Below are 18,846 nucleotides of genomic sequence, written 5' to 3'. Positions count from 1 at the left end.
ATATTGCCATTTGATTTTGAAAGTCCCTTCCTGACCAGAGCCTCACTTTTCTCCTTTTGAGAAGCAGTGCAGTGTAGTGGATAGATCTGGAGCCTGATTCAAATGCTGTCTCTCTCACATGCTGCCTTTATGATTCTAGGAAATTCACTTAATTTCTCTCAGTATTCTAGGGCCTAGAGCTCTAAAAAGCTGCCTAAAGACTAGATTGATGGAGATTATAAATTGCATAGAATGTGCGAACCTACATTAGTAGAGAGCATTTCCTAACCTGAGAGTTCTCTGTACCAGTTTACTTACAGATCCAGTCCCCATCTCTTTCCTTAATATGGAAAAGTTGGTCTGTGATTTCCCTTCTAATTTTTCTATAAATCTATGTCATTCTTATTTCTAGATCAAGGGATTGGGCAAAGTAACCAGGTATTAGACTGGTGATGACCTCCCTAATTATTTTCTTATATAACCACTTGTCTATTTCCTGTGGCCCATGGACCTCTTTAAAACTTAGTTTCTTTATGTATAAAAATGGGATAATGATAACACTTCTTTCACAGAGTTGTTTGTAGAATTCCTTTTCTAACCTCTAGGCATTTTCACTGGCCATTTGCCATGCCTGGAAATCTCTCTTTCCTTAACTGTATCTCCTGACCTTCCTGGTTCCCTTCAAGTCCCAGCTAAAGTCCTATAAATAGCTCTCCTCAATCCCCTTTAATATTAGTGCCTTCCTTTAACTGATTATCTCTTATTATTCCTGTATATAACTTGTTTGTACATTATCTCCTCCTTAGTGAGTTCCTTGAGAAAAGGGACTGGTTTCTTTAGGCTTTCTTTGTATCCCTATCACTTAGCACAGTCCCTGGCACATAGTAGGTACTTAATACATTCTTGTTGATTGGTTGTTGGCACATAGTAGGTGCTTAATAAATATTTGGTGACTGGTTGTTGGCATACAATAGGTATTTATAAATATTTATTGATTGACTTTTTAGTGTATAAAAGCGTTTTGAAAAGCTCATGCTATATAAATGTCAATCATTATTTATGATTTATTAGGGAAGAAGGAAATGCTCATAGATCTTGCTAAAGAACAGGTATTTCAGTTTGTTAAGTGGACACAGCATCTCCTATTGGTCCTCCTGTGTCCCACTGACTGAAGAGTGTATCAGTTGGTCACTGAACATCATGGGGGACAGTAGGCTATGAGAGTTGTAAAATTGCTCATTTGGGCCAGCTTATCTTGGCTCAAGTCCAGCCCCAGTTCTCCCTTAGACGTCCAGCTACTGAGTAAGAGTTGAGTATTTCTCTGACCTCCCTCCAGAGTAATGGTTGCTAGAATTTGAGTACATGGCGGTGAGAGCATTTGTTTGCTTGGGTCAGCCTGAGCCTGGACCTCAAGTCCCTGGCGGCTTCTTCTATTTTGTGTTTCTTTCTCTCCACTCAGGTAACTCAACAAACATCTAAAGAAATAGATGTTTCCAGCCCCAGTGGTAACCTCATGGGTTTGAGAGGTCAGGAGTTTGTGAGTCTGTTGGCAGCTCAGAATTAGCTGCTTCCTGGAACTATAACATTTCCCAGGAGAGAAAACAACCACAGGTGACATCATCCTGAACTTGGGACTGAATGGCCAGGCCATTCAGAGATGAATGTGAAATATCTGTTCAGAAGTTCCACAAAGTTGCCTTTTTCTCCCAGGAAAATATAATGAGGATGATTGTTTTATGTTTTAAGCACTGATAAATGTATGTTTATAAATCCTGTGTGGCTCAAGCACTTCATTTATGGTAAGGGAAATAAATATCTGTTCCCTACCTGATATCACCTTTGTGCATTAAGTACATTTTTCTAGAAGGAGCAACTTGTGTTATCCATTTCCAAAGGAAGAACTGATGAAGTCTGAATGCAGATTAAATTATACTTTTAAAATTTTTCTTTATTTTTCTTGTTTTTGTTTTTATCTTTGTTTTCTTTCACAACCATGACTAATATGGAAATATGTTTTGTATGTCTGCATATGTATAACTGTTAGCCTATGTCAGATTGTTTGCCTTCTAATACACAGACAAGGGAAAGATGGAAGAAGAGAATTTGCAACTCAAAAAAATTTTAAATTCTTGTTAAAATTGGTTTTATATGTAATTGAAAATAAATTAAAATATTAAGAAATAGAAGGGGAAACGCGTTTATCTTTTTTAGGAGAGATCCTGAAATCATACATAAGTTCTATTTTAGAGATTTGCCCTGTAATTTGAAGAAGGGGAAGGGGAGACTGATGAGGGAGGAGAGGGGCATGTCCAGTATGAGTCTTAAGAGTATGATCATCTCTGTCTTCTGGGGGCCAGGCTCCCCCAGGACTGAGTTTGGTCCCTGTGAGTCCAGGGCAGATGAAAGCTAAAGCAAAGACACAAGAGGACCAATTAGAACTTGCTATCATCCCAATAGAGGGAAACATCTGTCTTGACAAGAGCATGTTCATCTCCAGGAAGCCCATGTTCCACGGGATAACCCTCACTACTTTATTAATAACATCAAAGAAATATTGTACTGGACCATTCTCATTTTTAATTTTCCATCTTTGGTGATCTGATGTCCTGAACTGCTAAATTTGGTCCCTTCTTGGGTTCCAACTTTACAAAAGTCACATTTTTGCCAAAGATCTGACCAATGCAGACCAGATTCATGTAATATCAGAGCTGGAAGGGAACTCAGAATAGAGTGGGCAAATTTTGCTCCAATCCTTGGTGAGGACCAACCCTTTCTCAACTTCCCCTACCTTATAGCAGTGTCGGAGCTTGAGGTCAGAGGCCCAGCCCTGGGGGCAGAAGCCAGTCAGGCCTGGCGTGGGGTCAGGGCCAGGCAGCTCCGGGGTCACTGGGGTACCCAGGTTCTGGCGGCAGATGTACCGAGCTCGAAACGTGCTGCAGTTCTTCACCTCCCACAGGCCCATGGCACTGCCGGTAGCCAAGGCCACACAGCCACCTCGACTGTACCCTGAAAGGGGGAGGAGAGAAAATGCAGGTATCATATGGGGTTGCCTCTTTTTCCCTTTCTCTCAGCTAATCACCAGATCCCCGAGTTCCCCGGATCTTCCAGGGCTGGAAGATGGGCAAGCCTCTCTTGTGGAGGTGTCCACCTGGCATGGGGAAGGGGAGCGGGCTGGCTATTTGCTACCTCCCTTCCCTGCAGTTCCCAGGAGAGCTAAGAACAGGCTGGAAAAGTAAGACACAGAGGAGGGAGGATGAGAAAGGAGCTTACCAGGCTGGTCCCGGTTCCAATGGGTATACACAACCTCATCTCCACTAAGCCAATGAAAGGAGCCTGTCCCATTGATATCCTGAAGGGCTGTCCAGAAGTATTTGCCATCCCAGCTATAAATGAGGCTGCTGACATAGGCTTGTTCAAACCTGGATATTGGGGAAGGAAAACAGCCCAGAAAAAAAAGGAGAAAAGAGAATGATAGAGACTCAGAAGTCCCCTCTGATCAACTCAAAACTCAGAGACCCCTCCCTACTTCCTCTGGATTCAGAATTCTCTTCTGGAGTTCCAGAAGTATTCTCCATGATGAAGTAAGAAAAAAAAGGAGAGGGGCAGCTAAATAGCACCAGCCTTGGAGTCTGGAGTGCCTGAATTCAAGTCTGGCCTTAGACACTTGTTATGTGACCTTGGGCAGATCACTCCAGAGGCCTCCAAAACAAAAAAGGAAGAAAGAAAAAGGTTTCTGGGTTCCAGCACTAATGGGGATGAGGAATATTAATGAATTGGTAGATGTCTCTGTCTTTCTTTTCTCATCTGACTGAGAGGAAGGAAAAAATACAAAAACACTTTCTCTATCCTCTTCTGTCTCCCTTCTTGGATTTGAAGGAGGCCAGCCCACCTGGTAGTGGAGTGGGGTGGGGCGGGATGGGTTGGGTAGGAAAGGGTAGATATCCAGATTCCCTCTTGTAGTTTTTTCCTGGTCTAAAATCTATGACAGTAACAGAGAAAGCAACCACAGACCCATAAAACCTGGAGCTGGAAAAAACTCAGGTAAAACATAGGCAAAAAGTCTATTAAACTGAATATTTCATTGGTTTTGTGACCCTTTCTGTCAAAAAAGGCATGTACCCTTCCTGGGACCTGAGATGGAATGGGATGGGAGGGGAGGGGAGGCCAAAAACCTCTCTCCTTTTGTTTCCACTCAGTAGAGGCCTAGGCCACGGCTTTGTCCCCATTTAATGAAATTTAATAATACCAAGAGAATGTCTGGGGGAAATTATGAACAGGGCAGTAAGGAAGTCAGCAGCTACATGGCAGAGTGGAGAGAGTGCTGGGCTTGAAGAAAAGAGGACTCATCTTCCTAAGTTCAAATCTGACCTTAGACACTTTACTAGTTGTGTGTCCCTGGGTAGGTCACTTAATCCTGTTTGCCTCAGTTTCCTCATCTGTAAAATGAGTTAGAGAAGGGAAGGGCAGCCAAAGATTTCCCTCATCGCTTTATGTCCCGCACCTGTTCATGATGGTGACCAGGGTGGCACCTTGGTCCATGCACATCCGGCGGGCTTCACTGTAGGTCACATAATCTTCTCCCAGCCAATAGCAAGATGGGCTATGCCAGGTCCAGCCCTGATCAGAAAGAGAGAGAAGGGAAGAAAGCCGGATCTGAGGCCGTGTCGTCTTTCTGTGGCCTGTCTGCCGTCTTCCTCTGAGACACTCCCAGTGTGCAGGGAGGGAAGGCAAGCACTCTGGGCCCTGTAAGGTTTTCTCCTGGCCCAGGGCACTGCCATGGGGAGAAGAGAAAAAAGGGGAATTAACTCTGAATCAAACTCAGTGTTAGATGGACAGCAGAGTAAAGGGAGAAAGTGAGGTGAAGGAGATGGGAGGCCACAAAGCAGGGGCAGAAAAAAGTGAGAAACGAGAAGAAAGATAATAGGAAAGTGGGACAGCAGATAGAGTGCCTGGCTTGGAGTTAAGAATACCCATCCTCCTGAGTTCAAAACCAGTCTTAGATGAATACTAGCTGTGAGACTCTGGTAAATCATTTTACCGTGTTTGCCTCAGTTTCCTCCTATGTAAAATAAGCAGAAGTAAATGGTAAACCATTCGAGTAGCTCTGCCAAGAAAACCCCAAATGGGATCATAAAAAGCTGGACATGTTTGAGCAAAACAGGAATACTGCTTCTTTTCTTCTTGCTGTTTCAGGGGCAGCATTGGGGATGGATTTTAAAGGATCTTGAGAAGCACAGGACAAATAGAGAAATCATAAAACCTACAGATGATCTTATGTTATCTGATGGAGTATGAGTGAAGAAAATGGGGGGGGGGGGCTGATGCTGCAAGGTGCCCTGATGGAAGGGAAATTATGTGGGCCAGTTGGGAATCTGCTGAGTGGTTTTTGGCAGTTGTTTATTTGGGGTGGGGGGAAATGGGGATGGAGAAGGGGTGTTGGGAGCTTCTTAGAATCAGAAGTTTCAACTCTCTCTGTCACAGCTTTGAGTCACCTTGAAAGAAAAGGGTTATTGTCCTCACTGCACAGATTTGAAAAATTTGTCTATCCTTCAATTCCAAGACAATTTGTCAGTAAGGATGAGAGTTAAATCTCCCTCTATCTTAGAGGAAGGCTACCGGGGACAAGAGGCAAGGAACTAGAAGACCACAGGAGAATGCTCCCCCTTGATCCTGTGGCTCATTTCCCCTCATTTTTTAACATCCCCAACACTATATTCCTCTGTTGCCCTCCTCACTACCCCAAGTTAGTTCTTTGTCTGGAACTTTGAGTTAAGTGGGAAAGCCTGGAATAGGGGGAGGGACATATTCTCTTCTCTCCCCCCTTTTCTCTCTCTCTCTCTCTCTCTCTCCTCTCTCTCTCTCTCTCTCTCTCTCTCTCTCTCATCTCTCATCTCTCTCTCCTCTCCCCTCATCTCTCTCATTTCTCTCTCCTGTTCTCTTCTCTCTCTCTCACTTCTTTCTCTCTCTCTCTCCTCCTCCTCCTCCTCTTCTTCTTCTTCCTTCTTTTCTCTCTATCTCTCTCTGTCTCTCTCACTCTCTGTCTCTCTTGTGTTTCTGTCTCTCTCCTTTCTCTCTTTCTCCTCTCTCTCTTTCTCTCCTCTCTCTCTCCTCTTTCTTTCTCTTCTGTCTTTTCTCTCTCTCTCTCTCTCTCTCTCTCTCTCTCTCTCTCTCTCTCTCTCTCAAGAAAAACAGAGTGAGCAGCCAAGCTGGCACTGGGGAGCCAGCTGGGGAGGAATGTGGCCTCTAGTTCCGGCAGATGGAGCCTCCTGTGGCCAAAACCCCACAAAGTTTTCTTTATAAGAGGCCCCAGAGTTTTGGCTGCTGGCTCTCCCTCGCTCTGCATCCCACCCTCCCTCACTCCTCCCCCTTGGCTGGACCCACCCATGGTGATGGGGGAGGAGCCTGGGAATGGGCAGAAGGGCTGAAAAAGTCCATCCCATCAGTCTGAATTCAGATGACATTGGCAGGGCTTTTACATTTGTCTCCAATGAAAAGTATTAGCCCCCCTCAGTAGGACATGCTTTGCATCCATCACCTTCTTCATTCTCTCTGCCCTCCCCCAGTGTGGAAGGAAGAGAAGACCTCTACAGAAGTTAAGGTATCACCCTTCAGTCCTTCTGGAGATAGTTACTTGGACTGGAAGACAAATAGATGAAGAGAAGTCCCCAGCCCCAAGGGATATAATCTCTATCTACCTTACCCTTGCTATAATGGCCCATTATGATCAGAGAGTAGGGATAATCCAGAGTAATTCTCCTTCTGGCCCTCCCCCCTTTCAAAGATCTTTCCTGATTTAAATTCATCCCCAGAGGTTACTCCAGTACATTCTCACCTTGCGGCATCCATGATCTTCCTCTGGAGTGCCCAAGCTAACCTGGCCTGCCTTCTTGCAAATGGATGGCAAGGACTGGTTGCAGGGGCTATCATTCCAGCGTCCCTCCTATTAGATGGCAGAAGAGAACAAGTGGCTCAGTCCAATCCTCCATGCTTCCTCCAAGGTAGGAGGAAGCCCCTAAATAAGGCCCATTATTCCCCCTGGTCCCAACCCCGGCTCTCCCATACCCCTAGGGATCTTTGGTTGGCTTGCCTGTGTAGCCCTCTGTATCTAAGAGTAATGTGTGTATGCCTTTATCAACTCCTCTCTCTGAAGGTGTGGTCCTATTTCCAGGTGGCCAGTCTTAGCAGAGCCCACTATATTCTTCTCACTATGTATACAAGAGCCTAAAACTAGGGGTCAATAACCTTGGGCTTGATTCTGACTCTGCCGCTTACTGTGTGTGCCCCCGTCCATAATTCTATGAGAGATACATGTGGGTGGGATGGGAGAAGTCTCACCGGTCCCCAGATGGTGACACAGTCTTCAAGGCTGTCTCGAAAGTTGTTGGGTTCAAAGGGGTGCCAATGGGTGAACTGTACAAGACTCCCATCTGACCACTCAAAGTTCATCTGCAGCTTCAGGTCATTCAGACCAATCCACAGTTCTTCCACCTCTGCCCAGGTGGGAAGAAGTGAGACAGGGAGGGAATGGAGGAGCAATGGGGAAGGAATGGAGGTTAGAGGAAGGGGATGGAGCAGGGACTGAAAGGGCATGAAAAAGGCAAAGACCAAATAGGACCCCTGGACCTCAGTGGAAATGGATCTGAAGTAAATGCCTACGGAGAAAGGACGAGCCGAGGCTTGGGAATGAACGGACAGAATGCTAGTCTTAGGACACTCTGGGTGACCTGTGGCCACTGATACTTTCTCTCTGGGTTTCAGGCTTTTCTTCTACTGCTTGAGGGAGTTTGTCTAAGGTCCATCTTTAACATTCTATGGTTCCTCCTGAGTTGGGCCAGGAGATGAGAAGAAAAAGAGTTCCATTTTCTCTGGTCAATAGAACAGAGGTTCAAAACCTTTCTTATGTCCTGGACTCCTACTCAGCCTGATGAAGCCTACATTCATCTTCTTGGAAACATTTTGAATGGTTAGTGTAAAATAAAATAAATGGGATTATAAAGGAAACCAATTATACTGAAATATGGCTATTAAAAATTAAAAATAAATTTGCAGATCCCATGAAATCTATTAGATATCACATGGATAAACTCATTTTGCCAAAAAAAAAAAAAAAAAAAGGAAGGAAGAATAGAAATGGGTCTAAAATATGTATCTTGGGGAATTCAGGCTAAGTGAGCTGATGGAAGTAAGGGTGCGGGGACAGGGATCAGGATGTATTCAGTAATCATGGGGTATCAAGGATAAATGAACTGATGGATACAGAGGGCAAGGTATAGGATGCAGGATAAATGGTCAGTAATTCTGGGACATTTGAGATCAATTGGATGAGAGGGGGAGACGAGGAGTCTAGCTACTCACCTTGTTTTATCTGCTTGGTGATGAACTCAAGCTCTGCCAGGCTGTGGATGCTGAGCAGGTCCCCGCCCCCCCTCAGACATGCCTTCTTGGATTCGTGCCAACTTCGTTTCTCTTGTAACAAGCGGTAGCAATGGGATTGGAACGGTCGCCAGCTCGGCTCACACTCGACCTTCACACCAGTCCAGGAATCTAAAGGACAGGGAATAGGGAAACATATACATTAACCCTCCCCATTCCTTGCCCGAAGATGGATTGCCAAGATCCTCTCATCACTTTATCAAGAAAATAAAAACTCCTTAATTATTCTTGAGCTCAGAGCCTTGCTTTTGTCTCTTTTTGTATCCCTAATGTTTATTGTTTGTTTATTTTTGTATATTTAAATGTTTATTGGATAAATGTAAATTGGATAAATGAATGAATGAATTTTTCAAGTCAAGGGTGAGAGGCAGCAGAATACAGGAGAATAATAGTTTTGCACTAGCTGTCCCCCAGATTGGAATGTATTTCACCCTCCTAAAATCTATTCAAAACTAAATTCAAGGATTATCTACTACATGAAGACATTATTTATCTCCAGTGATGATGTCCTATCTCCCACACCACAAAAAAGTACTTTTTATGTATACATGTATACCTACGGACCCTTTTGGCTGTCTGGACAATAATGTGATATATAATAAAACTGGAAAAATAGGGTGAAGCCAGGTTGTGAAGGCTTTCAAATGCTTAACAGAAATCCACATCTGATCCTAAGTAATAGGGATTCACAGGGGTTTAATGAGTAAAAGACCCCTTTCAAATATCACCTCATTTTATTCTCACAACAAGCTTAAGAGATAGATGCTATTATTATCCATATTTTACAGATAAGGAAACTGAAGGAAAGTGAAGTGCTCAGGATCAAAGTAGAGAACTTATGTTAAGGTATCTTCAACCATGTTAAGTTATCCCCCGCTCCCAAACCCATCTCCTGAAGGAAGCTTAATTCTAGATTCCAGATTAATTTCAGTCCACTCTGGTTATTCAATATATCTTATACTTTATCACACACACACACACACACACACACACACACACAGAGAGAGAGAGAGAGAGAGAGAGAAATCCCTCTCCTGACTTTAAGATCCACTGAAGCTGGGACATTTAAAATTGATTTTAAGTGGTCTGTGTCAGAGAAATCTGGGAAGAAAAGAAAGATAAATTATAATGAAATTTATGTTAAGAGGAGAGGAGGTCTGGTCAGCTTATGGTGTGGCAGTTAGACCAAAGAAGATAGAAAACAGAGGATAGCTCCAACTGGGAATAGAGGCAACTGCCCTGCTCCACCCTCTCCCCAGTCCAACCCCCACCCCAAGCACAGAAATGAAGCAGCTCAAGACTGTACAGGCTGAGGTTCGGGGTGTATCCCACTGACAGAATAACTTTGCAGGATCCAGGAGTTATCGTGCAGGGTTGGGGGCTGGGAAGCTTTTCTGATTGGCCAACCATGATGTCATCTTTCTACCTTAATCAGGCTCCTTCTCCTACACATACACACACATTCTATCTCTCCTCTGTCTCTGTCTGTCTCTCCTTCCTCTTTTTCTCTTTTCCTCTCTCTCTCTCTCTCTCTCTCTCTCTCTCTCTCTCTCTCTCTCTCTCTCTCCCTCCCTCTCCCTCTCCCTCTCTATCTCTGTCTCTGTCTCTCTACAGCTCTCTTTTTCCTCTTCTCTCCTCCCTCTGTCTCTGTCTCTGGCTGTCTCTGTCTCTCTAACTCTGTCTCTCTCCCCTTCTCTCTTCCTCCCCCCTCTGTCTCTATCCTCTTTCCTCTTTTTTTCTCTTCTCTCTTCTCTTATCCCTCTGTCCCTCTGTGTGTCTCTGTCTCTGTCTCTCCCTTCCCAGCTTTATCCCTCTCTCTCCCTCCCTCCTTATGTCTGTGTGTGTGTCTCTCTCTCCCTTTCTCCCTCTCTCTGTCTCTCTCTCTCTCTCTCTCTCTCTCTCTCTCTCTCTCTCTCTCTCTCTGTCTCTCTGTGTATGTGTCTCTCCCTCCCTCCTTCCCTCCCTGTCTCTATCTCTCTCTCTCACATACATTCACAACTCTCACAAGCACACACTCTCACACAGTCTCTCTCATACAAACACACACACACACAAACACACACACACACACTCACTCACTCCTGACTGGGCCATTCTTTGCATTTAAGTCTATTCAAAGCCACAGGCAGGGCTCAGGAATGTATAGGACTCTAAAAGAGGTAGATCCCTATTGATATTTGGCACATAAGACACTTTGATTGAAAAAAGAAGGGAGAAGCCATATAAATAGCAAATAGTGATTTTTTAAAAAAATTTTGAATGTGAAGGGAGGATGAGGAAATAGGATTTCACAAAATTACCTACACTATTTCTCTAGGGCAAAATTTAGCTGGACTGAAGGTCTGCATGCCCAAATGGAATTAGAAATCTGTTATTGTTATTCAGTCATTTTCAATTATGTCCAACTCTTCGAGATCCCATTTAGGGTTTTCTTAGCAAAGATACCAAGTGCATTACCATTTCCCTCTCTAGCCCATTTTATAGATGAAGAAATTAAGTGTAAGTGAAATTAAGCTTAAGTGACTTGCCCAGGGTCTCACAGCTAGTAAGTGTCTGAAGTCACATTTGAACCCAGAAAGATGAGTCCTCTTGATACCAGGCTTGGTGCTCTGTACATTATGGCGCCACTTTGTGCCCCTAGTTTTGGCATCCCAACCCCCACAACAACCCCCAGATATGTCATCCCACATTTTGAACAATTGTAATGTCATAAAGTTATTTCTTTCTTTCTTTCTTTTACTGGCAACTGAATTTGAACCCTAGATCTGCTAGAATTAATTGTGCAACCACAAACAAATTATTTAACTTCTAGATAGGCAATCAATAAGCTCTTATTAAATGCCCACTATGTACTTAGCTCTGTTCTAAGTGCTGAAAATACAAAGAAAAGCAAAAGATAATCCCTAAACTCAAGAAAAAATCTCAATCTAATGGGGGAGATAACATGCAGAAAACTATGTACAAAATAGTTATAGACATGATAAATTGAAGCTGATCAATAGAAAATCAACTTCTTCAAGCATCAACTACCAACTCTGTAAATTATTTATGGCTCATAGTTCTATTGCTAGAAGAGCTCTCTGAAAGTACCTAATTTAATTCCTTATTTTTACAGATGAGGAAAGTGAGGTTCAATTAAGATAAGTGACTTGCCTAGTGGTAAGAGATAGAGGGAGAATTTGAACCAAGGACCTCTTATTCTAATGTCTCTGTAGACCTTCCAGGGATATTCCAAGGAAAGCACTTTTTAAGTCTTAAAAAATCTATATAGAAAGGTACATCAATGAGATTATGTGCATAAAATTCTCTAGAAATATGAATGATGGTGTTAATAATGGGGAACAACTAAATTGCAAAAACTACAATCCTTAGGTTTGCAGACCCTGGGTTAGATACAAGGGGAAAAAACTGAGAGAATGGTGCAGGAATATGGGTAAAACTTCCAGGAAGAGAATTTATGACTTCTACACCATCCATGGAGGAAGAATCCTTAAGACCCTCACAAAAAAATGACTTCTTCATCCACAGGGCCAGGGAAGAGTAGCTGCAAAGCCCAAGTGAAACATAAGATTTGGGAACATAACTAAGAGGATAGAATCTCTTACAAGAGAAGGAATAGGAAACACCCAAACCTATCTTGGGCAAAAAGACAGTTTGGGAGAGGAAAATAGAAGCTGGGGATCAGGAGACCTTATCCCGTGTTGTCCATCTCAATATGTGACTAGCCATTAAATTAGGGAGAAAGATCCTGAGAGGGAAACAATATAGAAAACTATAGGAAGGAGGTTCTAATCACTGAAAAAGGAATAAGAAGCATACAGTGAGAAGAGGATAGAAGGAGGAGCAAGAAGGGTATGGATACTGCCATTAGGGAGAGCATTAAGATTTGACATGAATGAACACTGATAGCATTAGGAAAGAGATCATGAGACCCCTAGATTAATACAGGATTGGAAATCTGTTCTCTAGAAAATATATTGGCTTCCATGCTTGTGTGTATTTGTAGTTTTTTCTTCTGTTTTCTAGTATGAAAATTCTTTTGGAAAAATTCCATTGCCAGTTGAACCAAGTTAATAATGGATTTTTCCACCCTTGAGACATGCACAGAATGCTTTTTAATTCATTCATTTATGCAGGGCTGCCCATTGGGGTTGGGTGTGGTGGTTGTCAGCAAGACAGCCAAGCTCCAGAGCCCTCAAGAGGAGAGAACAAGAGCCCAGGGAAGGCAGAGATAGGGTCAGCTGCAGGCATTGGCCCATTACCACCTCGGCCACCCCTGGGAGCTACCCCAGCCCTTTCCTTCCTCTTAAATCCATGCTCACCAGGCTGTAGGGAGGTCTCCACTGTAGCATTGGGCTTTTTCTTACACACATATGGCAGAGCAATACTGCAGTCACGGTTCTGCCAACCACCAGATGACTCTGTCCGGATCACCCCACAGTTCTCCTCACTGGGGTTGTCTGGCTGATCTATGAGAGAGAGAATGAAACAGTGGGGAGGGAGGGAGGGAGGAATTGAAAGGAAGAGAGAGAAGGAAAGGGAAGAAGAGGGAAGGAAAAAGAAGGGTAAAGAAGGGAAAAAGAGGGGAGGGAGGGGGGAAGGAAGTAGATGAGAGGGGAGAGAAAGTGAGCCCCAGGAAGGGAAGAGCTCACCTCTCCACCAACCCCATCACCATCAGATTCCATATCTCCAAGTTAAGGAACAGAAAGAGAGTGACAGTTTCTCCCAAACCAATTTAGGCCAAATTGTTCAAGAATTCTGGATAATACAGCTAGCTACTAGATTCAGTGTCCTCGGGGCATTTTATCCCCTAAACCAACCCGACAGAATCTACACTGCTCCTCCTGCCAATTCCACTTCCACCCAGGATCACACAGTTAAAAAGTAGCAGGTTGTATATGAACTTAAATCTACCTAACTCTAGGTCTAGCTCTCCATCCACTATACCACCAGCTGCTCATCTAGATCTAGATATCTTTAGGTTATTGCCTACATGGAAGAGAGAATAGACCTGACAATAAAAGTACTTTCTTTGACACTCAGGCAATCCTACATGCCTGATGGATGTGGAAGTCTGAAACCTTACCGCTTTCCCAGTTAAGATACTTGAGGGGAGAGTTATCAGACCACTGCCAGCCACCATTGGTATCCAGGTCATTAAGTCCAATCCAGAGTGTAGAACTATAGCCAGTGAGTAGCCCTGGACATAAGATCAAAGAAAGAAAAAGGAAGTAGAAAGAGAAAAGGAAAAGAGGGATGGGGTGGGGGTGGGGGAGGAAACAGTAATTAATAACAACAAAATTTCCTACTATATACAAGTCACAAATGAAAAGGCTATACAGAAATAGGAAAAAGATACATCCATCTGGGGAAAAAACAACCAAAATAAAGTTCATGTTCACAAATGGAAGAAAAATCCAAAAGGAATCCCAAGCACATTATCATTATTATCAGCAACAGCATCATGTATATTATTATTATTATTTCTGGTCAGCATGGATTGTTCCAGGTTATGGATAACCCCTCCTACCAATGTCTATGGACATTGTCCTGCATTAGTTCTTCAATTTAGACTTTTAGAGAGTTGTGAGAGAGAACTGAGAGGTCAAATAATTTTCCCAGAGTCACACCATGAGCCCTATCCACTATGTCAGGCTGCCTCTCCATATTGTTGCTATTATTATCTACAGTTACATTATTGCTGCATTGCCAACACATTGGAACATTTCCTTTTAGCAAACTACAAAACAATTTAGAATTTAAGGATACATTTTTTCTGATTTTCTTCTGCTTCATTGTTCATTTTTATGTGGATTATCAGTAAAGTCGGTAAGATTATATGACAACAGCCTGCTGGTCCTGGAATCAGGAAAGCCTGGGATATAGTCTCACTATACTTAATCAAACTTTGGGCACATCAGTCAACTCCAACCTCAAAAAATTCCCTCTAACTTCTCTACTAAGCTAACATATCCATCTTGCAGATCAAAGGAGATAATATTGGAAAGTCTTTTCATATCTAAAAGCATTATATAAATGCTAGCCATCATAACTATTAGGAGCAAAGAACAATAGATAGAGAGCTGACCTCTAGCCAAGAAGACTTGGGCAAGTACTATGTTTGCATAGCTTGGGATACTGGGCAAATTAGCTTCTGTCATTGATCTGGACAACCCTCTAAAACTATTTAAGCTAAAAAGAAGGTACTGATCTACACTAGAAGATAGAAATCCACTATACTTCTTATTCAATCATTTTCAGCTATTTCTGATTATTCTTCATCCCTTTTGGAGTTTTCTTGGCAAAAATATTAGAGTGGTTTGCCAATTTCCTTCTCTGATCCATTTTACAGATGAGAAAACTAAATTTAAGTGATTTGCCCAAGGTCACATAACTAGTAAATGTCTGAGGCCAGAATTGAAATCAGGGAGAAGAGTTTTCCTGACTCCAGACTTGGCATTCTAACCATTGTGCCATCTAGCTACCCCATTTCTTATAACAGCAGTTTTCAAATTTTTTGGTCTCAAGTTCCCTTTATACTCTTAAAAATTTTTTTGAAGATGGCTCCCAAACAGCCTTTGTTTTTGTGGATTATATCAATTGATTTTACCATCTTAGAAAATAGAACGACTTATTATGAAAATGATATTGGCTTCACAGACCCCCTGAAAGTGTCTTGGAGACCCCATCAATCCCTAGACCATAATTTGAGATCCACTTCTCTATAGCAATGAAATCATAGGTACAGTGTCCCCATTATGATTATTATACCCAGGTTATGATCTGCATTTGGTAGAGGGAGTTAACATACCATTGAAATCACAGCCCACTAAAGCATTAAGTAGATAGATAGATAGATAGATAGATAGATAGATAGATAGATAGATATAAAATAAATGACAGTAGTCATACCTCTGAGGACCTTACCCTTCTTTCCTCTATCAAACTGCCTTCAAGAATTTAATGGTTCTTTTATCTTCCTACATATACTCAAACAAAGGATATTCTGATACCAGGGATGGGATGCAGTCATCTCTTATTAAATTGAGAGACCCCCTTGTTAAATTTTCAACATGAGTATTTACAAAACAGAAATATGCAGATTCTACAAATCAGGGCTTGATTTGTGTTCTTTTTGATTATCTAAACTTAAGAAAGTGTTGGAGAAAATTCTAATACTGAAGATTAAACTTAAAAGTATTTGAGGGAGAAGATTCTGGGAAGATGGCAGAGTAGGTCAGAAAATTCCAAGCTCTACAGATTTCCCCCATAAACAAAAGAAAATTGTACCTCAGAGAAAACATAGACCAATGAAAAACAAGACTTGGGGCAGAACAGGGGGTCTCCTGGGACAACTCAAGAAAACCTCAAATAAAGACCCCAGGAATGAGGTTTAACCAGTATGAAGTGTAAACACTTCCAGGCTAGCTTTATAGAAACAGCAAGCAGGGAGCCCTGGGGCTAGCTGGGTTCAGAGGTAGCCTCAGCCTGAACCACAGGAATTTTCACCTTATTTTCACCAGTCTGAAGAGTTGGGGATCTGAGTCCAGGAAGATTGAGGGAATCTCTACTGTGATTCTGAGACATGACCCTGGGTAAGAAGGAACTAGCACAGTCAGTAAGTGCAAAAGCAGTGGAGCAGGGATGCTGCTGGCTGTAGGCACTTATAGGAGAGTGAAGTTCTTGTTTTGGTGTTCCAAGTCAGAAGGGAGAGCTAAAGGGAAGCCAGAAGTGCTGAAATGCTTCTTACCTCAGGATTATAGATGGTTATTCTCTCATTAAATTCTTATTTAAAAAAAGAGTAGGCAAAGAAAAAAATCCATAGAAACTTACTATGGAAATAGGGAAGACTAGGGTTCGTCTTCAGAGGACAGTGAAGTTAAAAAAAAGTATCTTCTATCCCAAAGAGTAATATTAAATAGCATCTGCTCAGAAAGAATTTATAGAACAACTCAAAAAAGACTTTTAAAATCAAAATTAGAGAGAATGAGGAAAATCTTTTAAAAATTAATAAGAACCATCCAAGAAAAAAAAACAAGAAAAGAATGAAAATGAAGTTAGAAAATTAGAAAAGATCCAGTCTTAAAGAAAATAATTCTTTGAAAATTAGAATTGGGCAAGGAGAAGCCAATGAAGCTATAAGAAACCATGGGATAACAAAACAAAGTATAAAGAATGAAAAAATAGAAGAGAAGATAAAACATAAGAAAAACAACAAATCTGGAGAACAGATCAAGAATAATTGGGCTATCTGAAAGCTATGACCAAAAAAAGAATATTGACATAATAATACAAAACATAATCAAAGAAAATTGTCCTGTAGAAATACAAGAGGAGAAATTAAAAATAGAAAAAAAAAAATTCACCAATCACTCCTCAAAGAGCTTCTACAAGAAAAACACATGGGGACATTTTTGCTAAATTTTAAAACTCAAAGAGAATATTTTACAAGAAACAACAAAGAAGGGGCAGGTAGGTGGCACAGTGGATAGGGTACCAGCCCTGAAGTCAGGAGGATCTGAGTTCAAATCCAGCCTCAGATACTTAACACTTCCTGGCTGTGTGACCCTAGGCAAGTCACTTAACCACAATTGCCTCAGCAAAAAACAACAACAAAGAAAAAATTCTAATATTCTATAATTACAATTAAAATTGTACAAGCTTTTTAGCAGCCACAACAAAAGACCTCAGGTCCTGGAATAATCAATAGCAACAATTAAAAGATTTTGTAAAAATATTATATCCAGCAAAATTAAACATAAGATTGAACAAAAAAAAAAAAAGGATATTCAATGATTTTTTTAAAAAACCAACTAATTCTAAGGGACTCCATAATGACAAATTGTTTATGTTTTTATACAAGGAAATGTAAACTATATGTCAAAGACTGACATCTGTAATTCAGTAGTCCATAAGAAAGATGATTGGGACAGAGCTCAGTATGATCTGACTCTAAAAAGCAAAATTTTCTGGGAAAAGGTAAAAATAATAATTATGCTCTCTGATTGAGGTGCAGAGGTAGAATCAATACAGAGGCTTTAGATGGGGGAGGAGAACTGATAGTTCTGAAAAACTACTCACATTGAGAATGAGTTAAATAGGGAACTAAATAGGGCACATGACAATCTTTTCCCCCCTTTTTTCTGTCTCCCTTTTTCTATTTTGCTTTTTCTTCTTTTGTATTTAGTTTTAAATTCAAATTTAAAAAAATTTAAAAGACATTTACAGAAGATGAAAAACAAAAGCAGTGAAAGAAGATAAATATATGAACATGTCACTATCCTATAAAACTAGTGTCAAAAGTGCTAAAGTTCAGAATATGCTAAAGTTGGGGAGAAATAGGAGAGCAATAAAAATTATTTTGTTTTGTTTTGTTTTAAAGCTATATTTGGGAAAAGAGAAAAATCAAAGAAGGAATAGGATGACTAGCTTGGGTAGATGACTGAAAAATAACTGACAAGAGAAAGTAGAAAAGAAAAAGAAAGCTTTTAATTTGCTTCTCTTTTTCTCTTCCAAAGAGAATAACCTTTCCATTATTCACTCAAAATAAAAAATCTTGCGTCCCCACTGATGTGTTTAGTTTTACAAAATCATAGAATACATTGGATCAAAATAATCAATTTTTAAATAAACAGTACAGCAAATTAAGTTACAAAAAAAATCCCAAATGAACACCACAAGTAGAGGAAAGCACACTCACAAAGAAAATACGTGACATGCATGTAATGAGAAAAAAGCATATAGAGGGTATTTTTTTCCCCTTGGAGAATTAGTGATTAAACATTTACTAATATACCCTTATCTGGAACCCTCCAAAGACCCCAAATGCACTTCTCTCCACTGCACCTTAGTTCTTGCCACCAAAAGTTCTCCTGAACATCCTGTTTGCTGTTCCCCTTCCCCATCCTAGTCTCACTCACCATTGATGTACGTTTGCTCATGGATCTCAGTGATGCTCAGTAGGTCAGCTCCCTGCTGCTCACAGCTGGCCCAGGCTTCCCTCCAGGACAATGTAGACTGAAAGTTAAACTGGTAGCAGCTGTTTGTCAGCTGATCCTTGTCCCAAAAAGTCTCACAGTCATTACCTGGAGTAGTAGCAGAGAGGAAGGGAGGGGAGGGAACTCTGAATAGACACCATGTAGTACCAAGTGACCATGGAATGAGTACTCCTGGTGCTATGTACTAACCCTCAACTGCCTATTCCAAAAATTCTGAACATTTTTTTTAAGTTGATAAATACTGATGACCATATTTCATTCCATGCAGTTGGGCTTTTTGGTAAGCCTATCTATTTTATTTTACATGTTTATCCTGAGAAGGGTCCATAGGCTTTACCCAGACTATCAGAGGTCTATGGTCAAAAAAAATTTAAGAATTTCTGTTGTTTCAAGCTCCAAAATTACAAGGCACTGCCCAGATAGATGGTGGTGATGA

General features: G+C 41.4%; 1 protein-coding gene and 1 long non-coding RNA gene across 3 annotated transcripts in view; one reads left to right on the top strand and one right to left on the bottom strand.

The window, feature by feature from the left end:
• The window catches only part of MRC2 (mannose receptor C type 2), a 96,364-nt gene that overhangs the window by 20,259 nt on the left and 57,259 nt on the right, over window positions 1–18,846 (bottom strand). The window contains exons 4-12 of the mRNA XM_051994943.1: window positions 18,333–18,497; window positions 13,499–13,612; window positions 12,735–12,881; window positions 8,335–8,523; window positions 7,315–7,469; window positions 6,812–6,919; window positions 4,481–4,596; window positions 3,250–3,398; window positions 2,768–2,985 (exon numbers count right to left, since the gene is read on the bottom strand). Of these exons, the coding sequence (XP_051850903.1) occupies window positions 2,768–2,985; window positions 3,250–3,398; window positions 4,481–4,596; window positions 6,812–6,919; window positions 7,315–7,469; window positions 8,335–8,523; window positions 12,735–12,881; window positions 13,499–13,612; window positions 18,333–18,497 (1,361 nt within the window). The remainder of the gene's footprint in view (window positions 1–2,767; window positions 2,986–3,249; window positions 3,399–4,480; window positions 4,597–6,811; window positions 6,920–7,314; window positions 7,470–8,334; window positions 8,524–12,734; window positions 12,882–13,498; window positions 13,613–18,332; window positions 18,498–18,846) is intronic.
• LOC127560399 (uncharacterized) lies at window positions 2,918–8,651 on the top strand. Of its 2 annotated transcripts, none has more exons than XR_007953326.1 (3): window positions 2,918–3,012; window positions 7,738–7,942; window positions 8,366–8,651. It is a non-coding gene; the product is annotated as an uncharacterized LOC127560399 (long non-coding RNA). The 2 variants fall into 2 exon arrangements; XR_007953325.1 differs by lacking the exon at window positions 2,918–3,012 and adding an exon at window positions 6,887–6,977.

This window comes from Antechinus flavipes, chromosome 4 (genome assembly GCF_016432865.1).
Source record: "Antechinus flavipes isolate AdamAnt ecotype Samford, QLD, Australia chromosome 4, AdamAnt_v2, whole genome shotgun sequence".
In the NCBI taxonomy this organism is placed as follows: Eukaryota; Metazoa; Chordata; class Mammalia; order Dasyuromorphia; family Dasyuridae; genus Antechinus; species Antechinus flavipes.
Note: the sequence above shows the minus strand (reverse complement) of the source record. Positions and strands in the feature narration are given on the sequence as shown.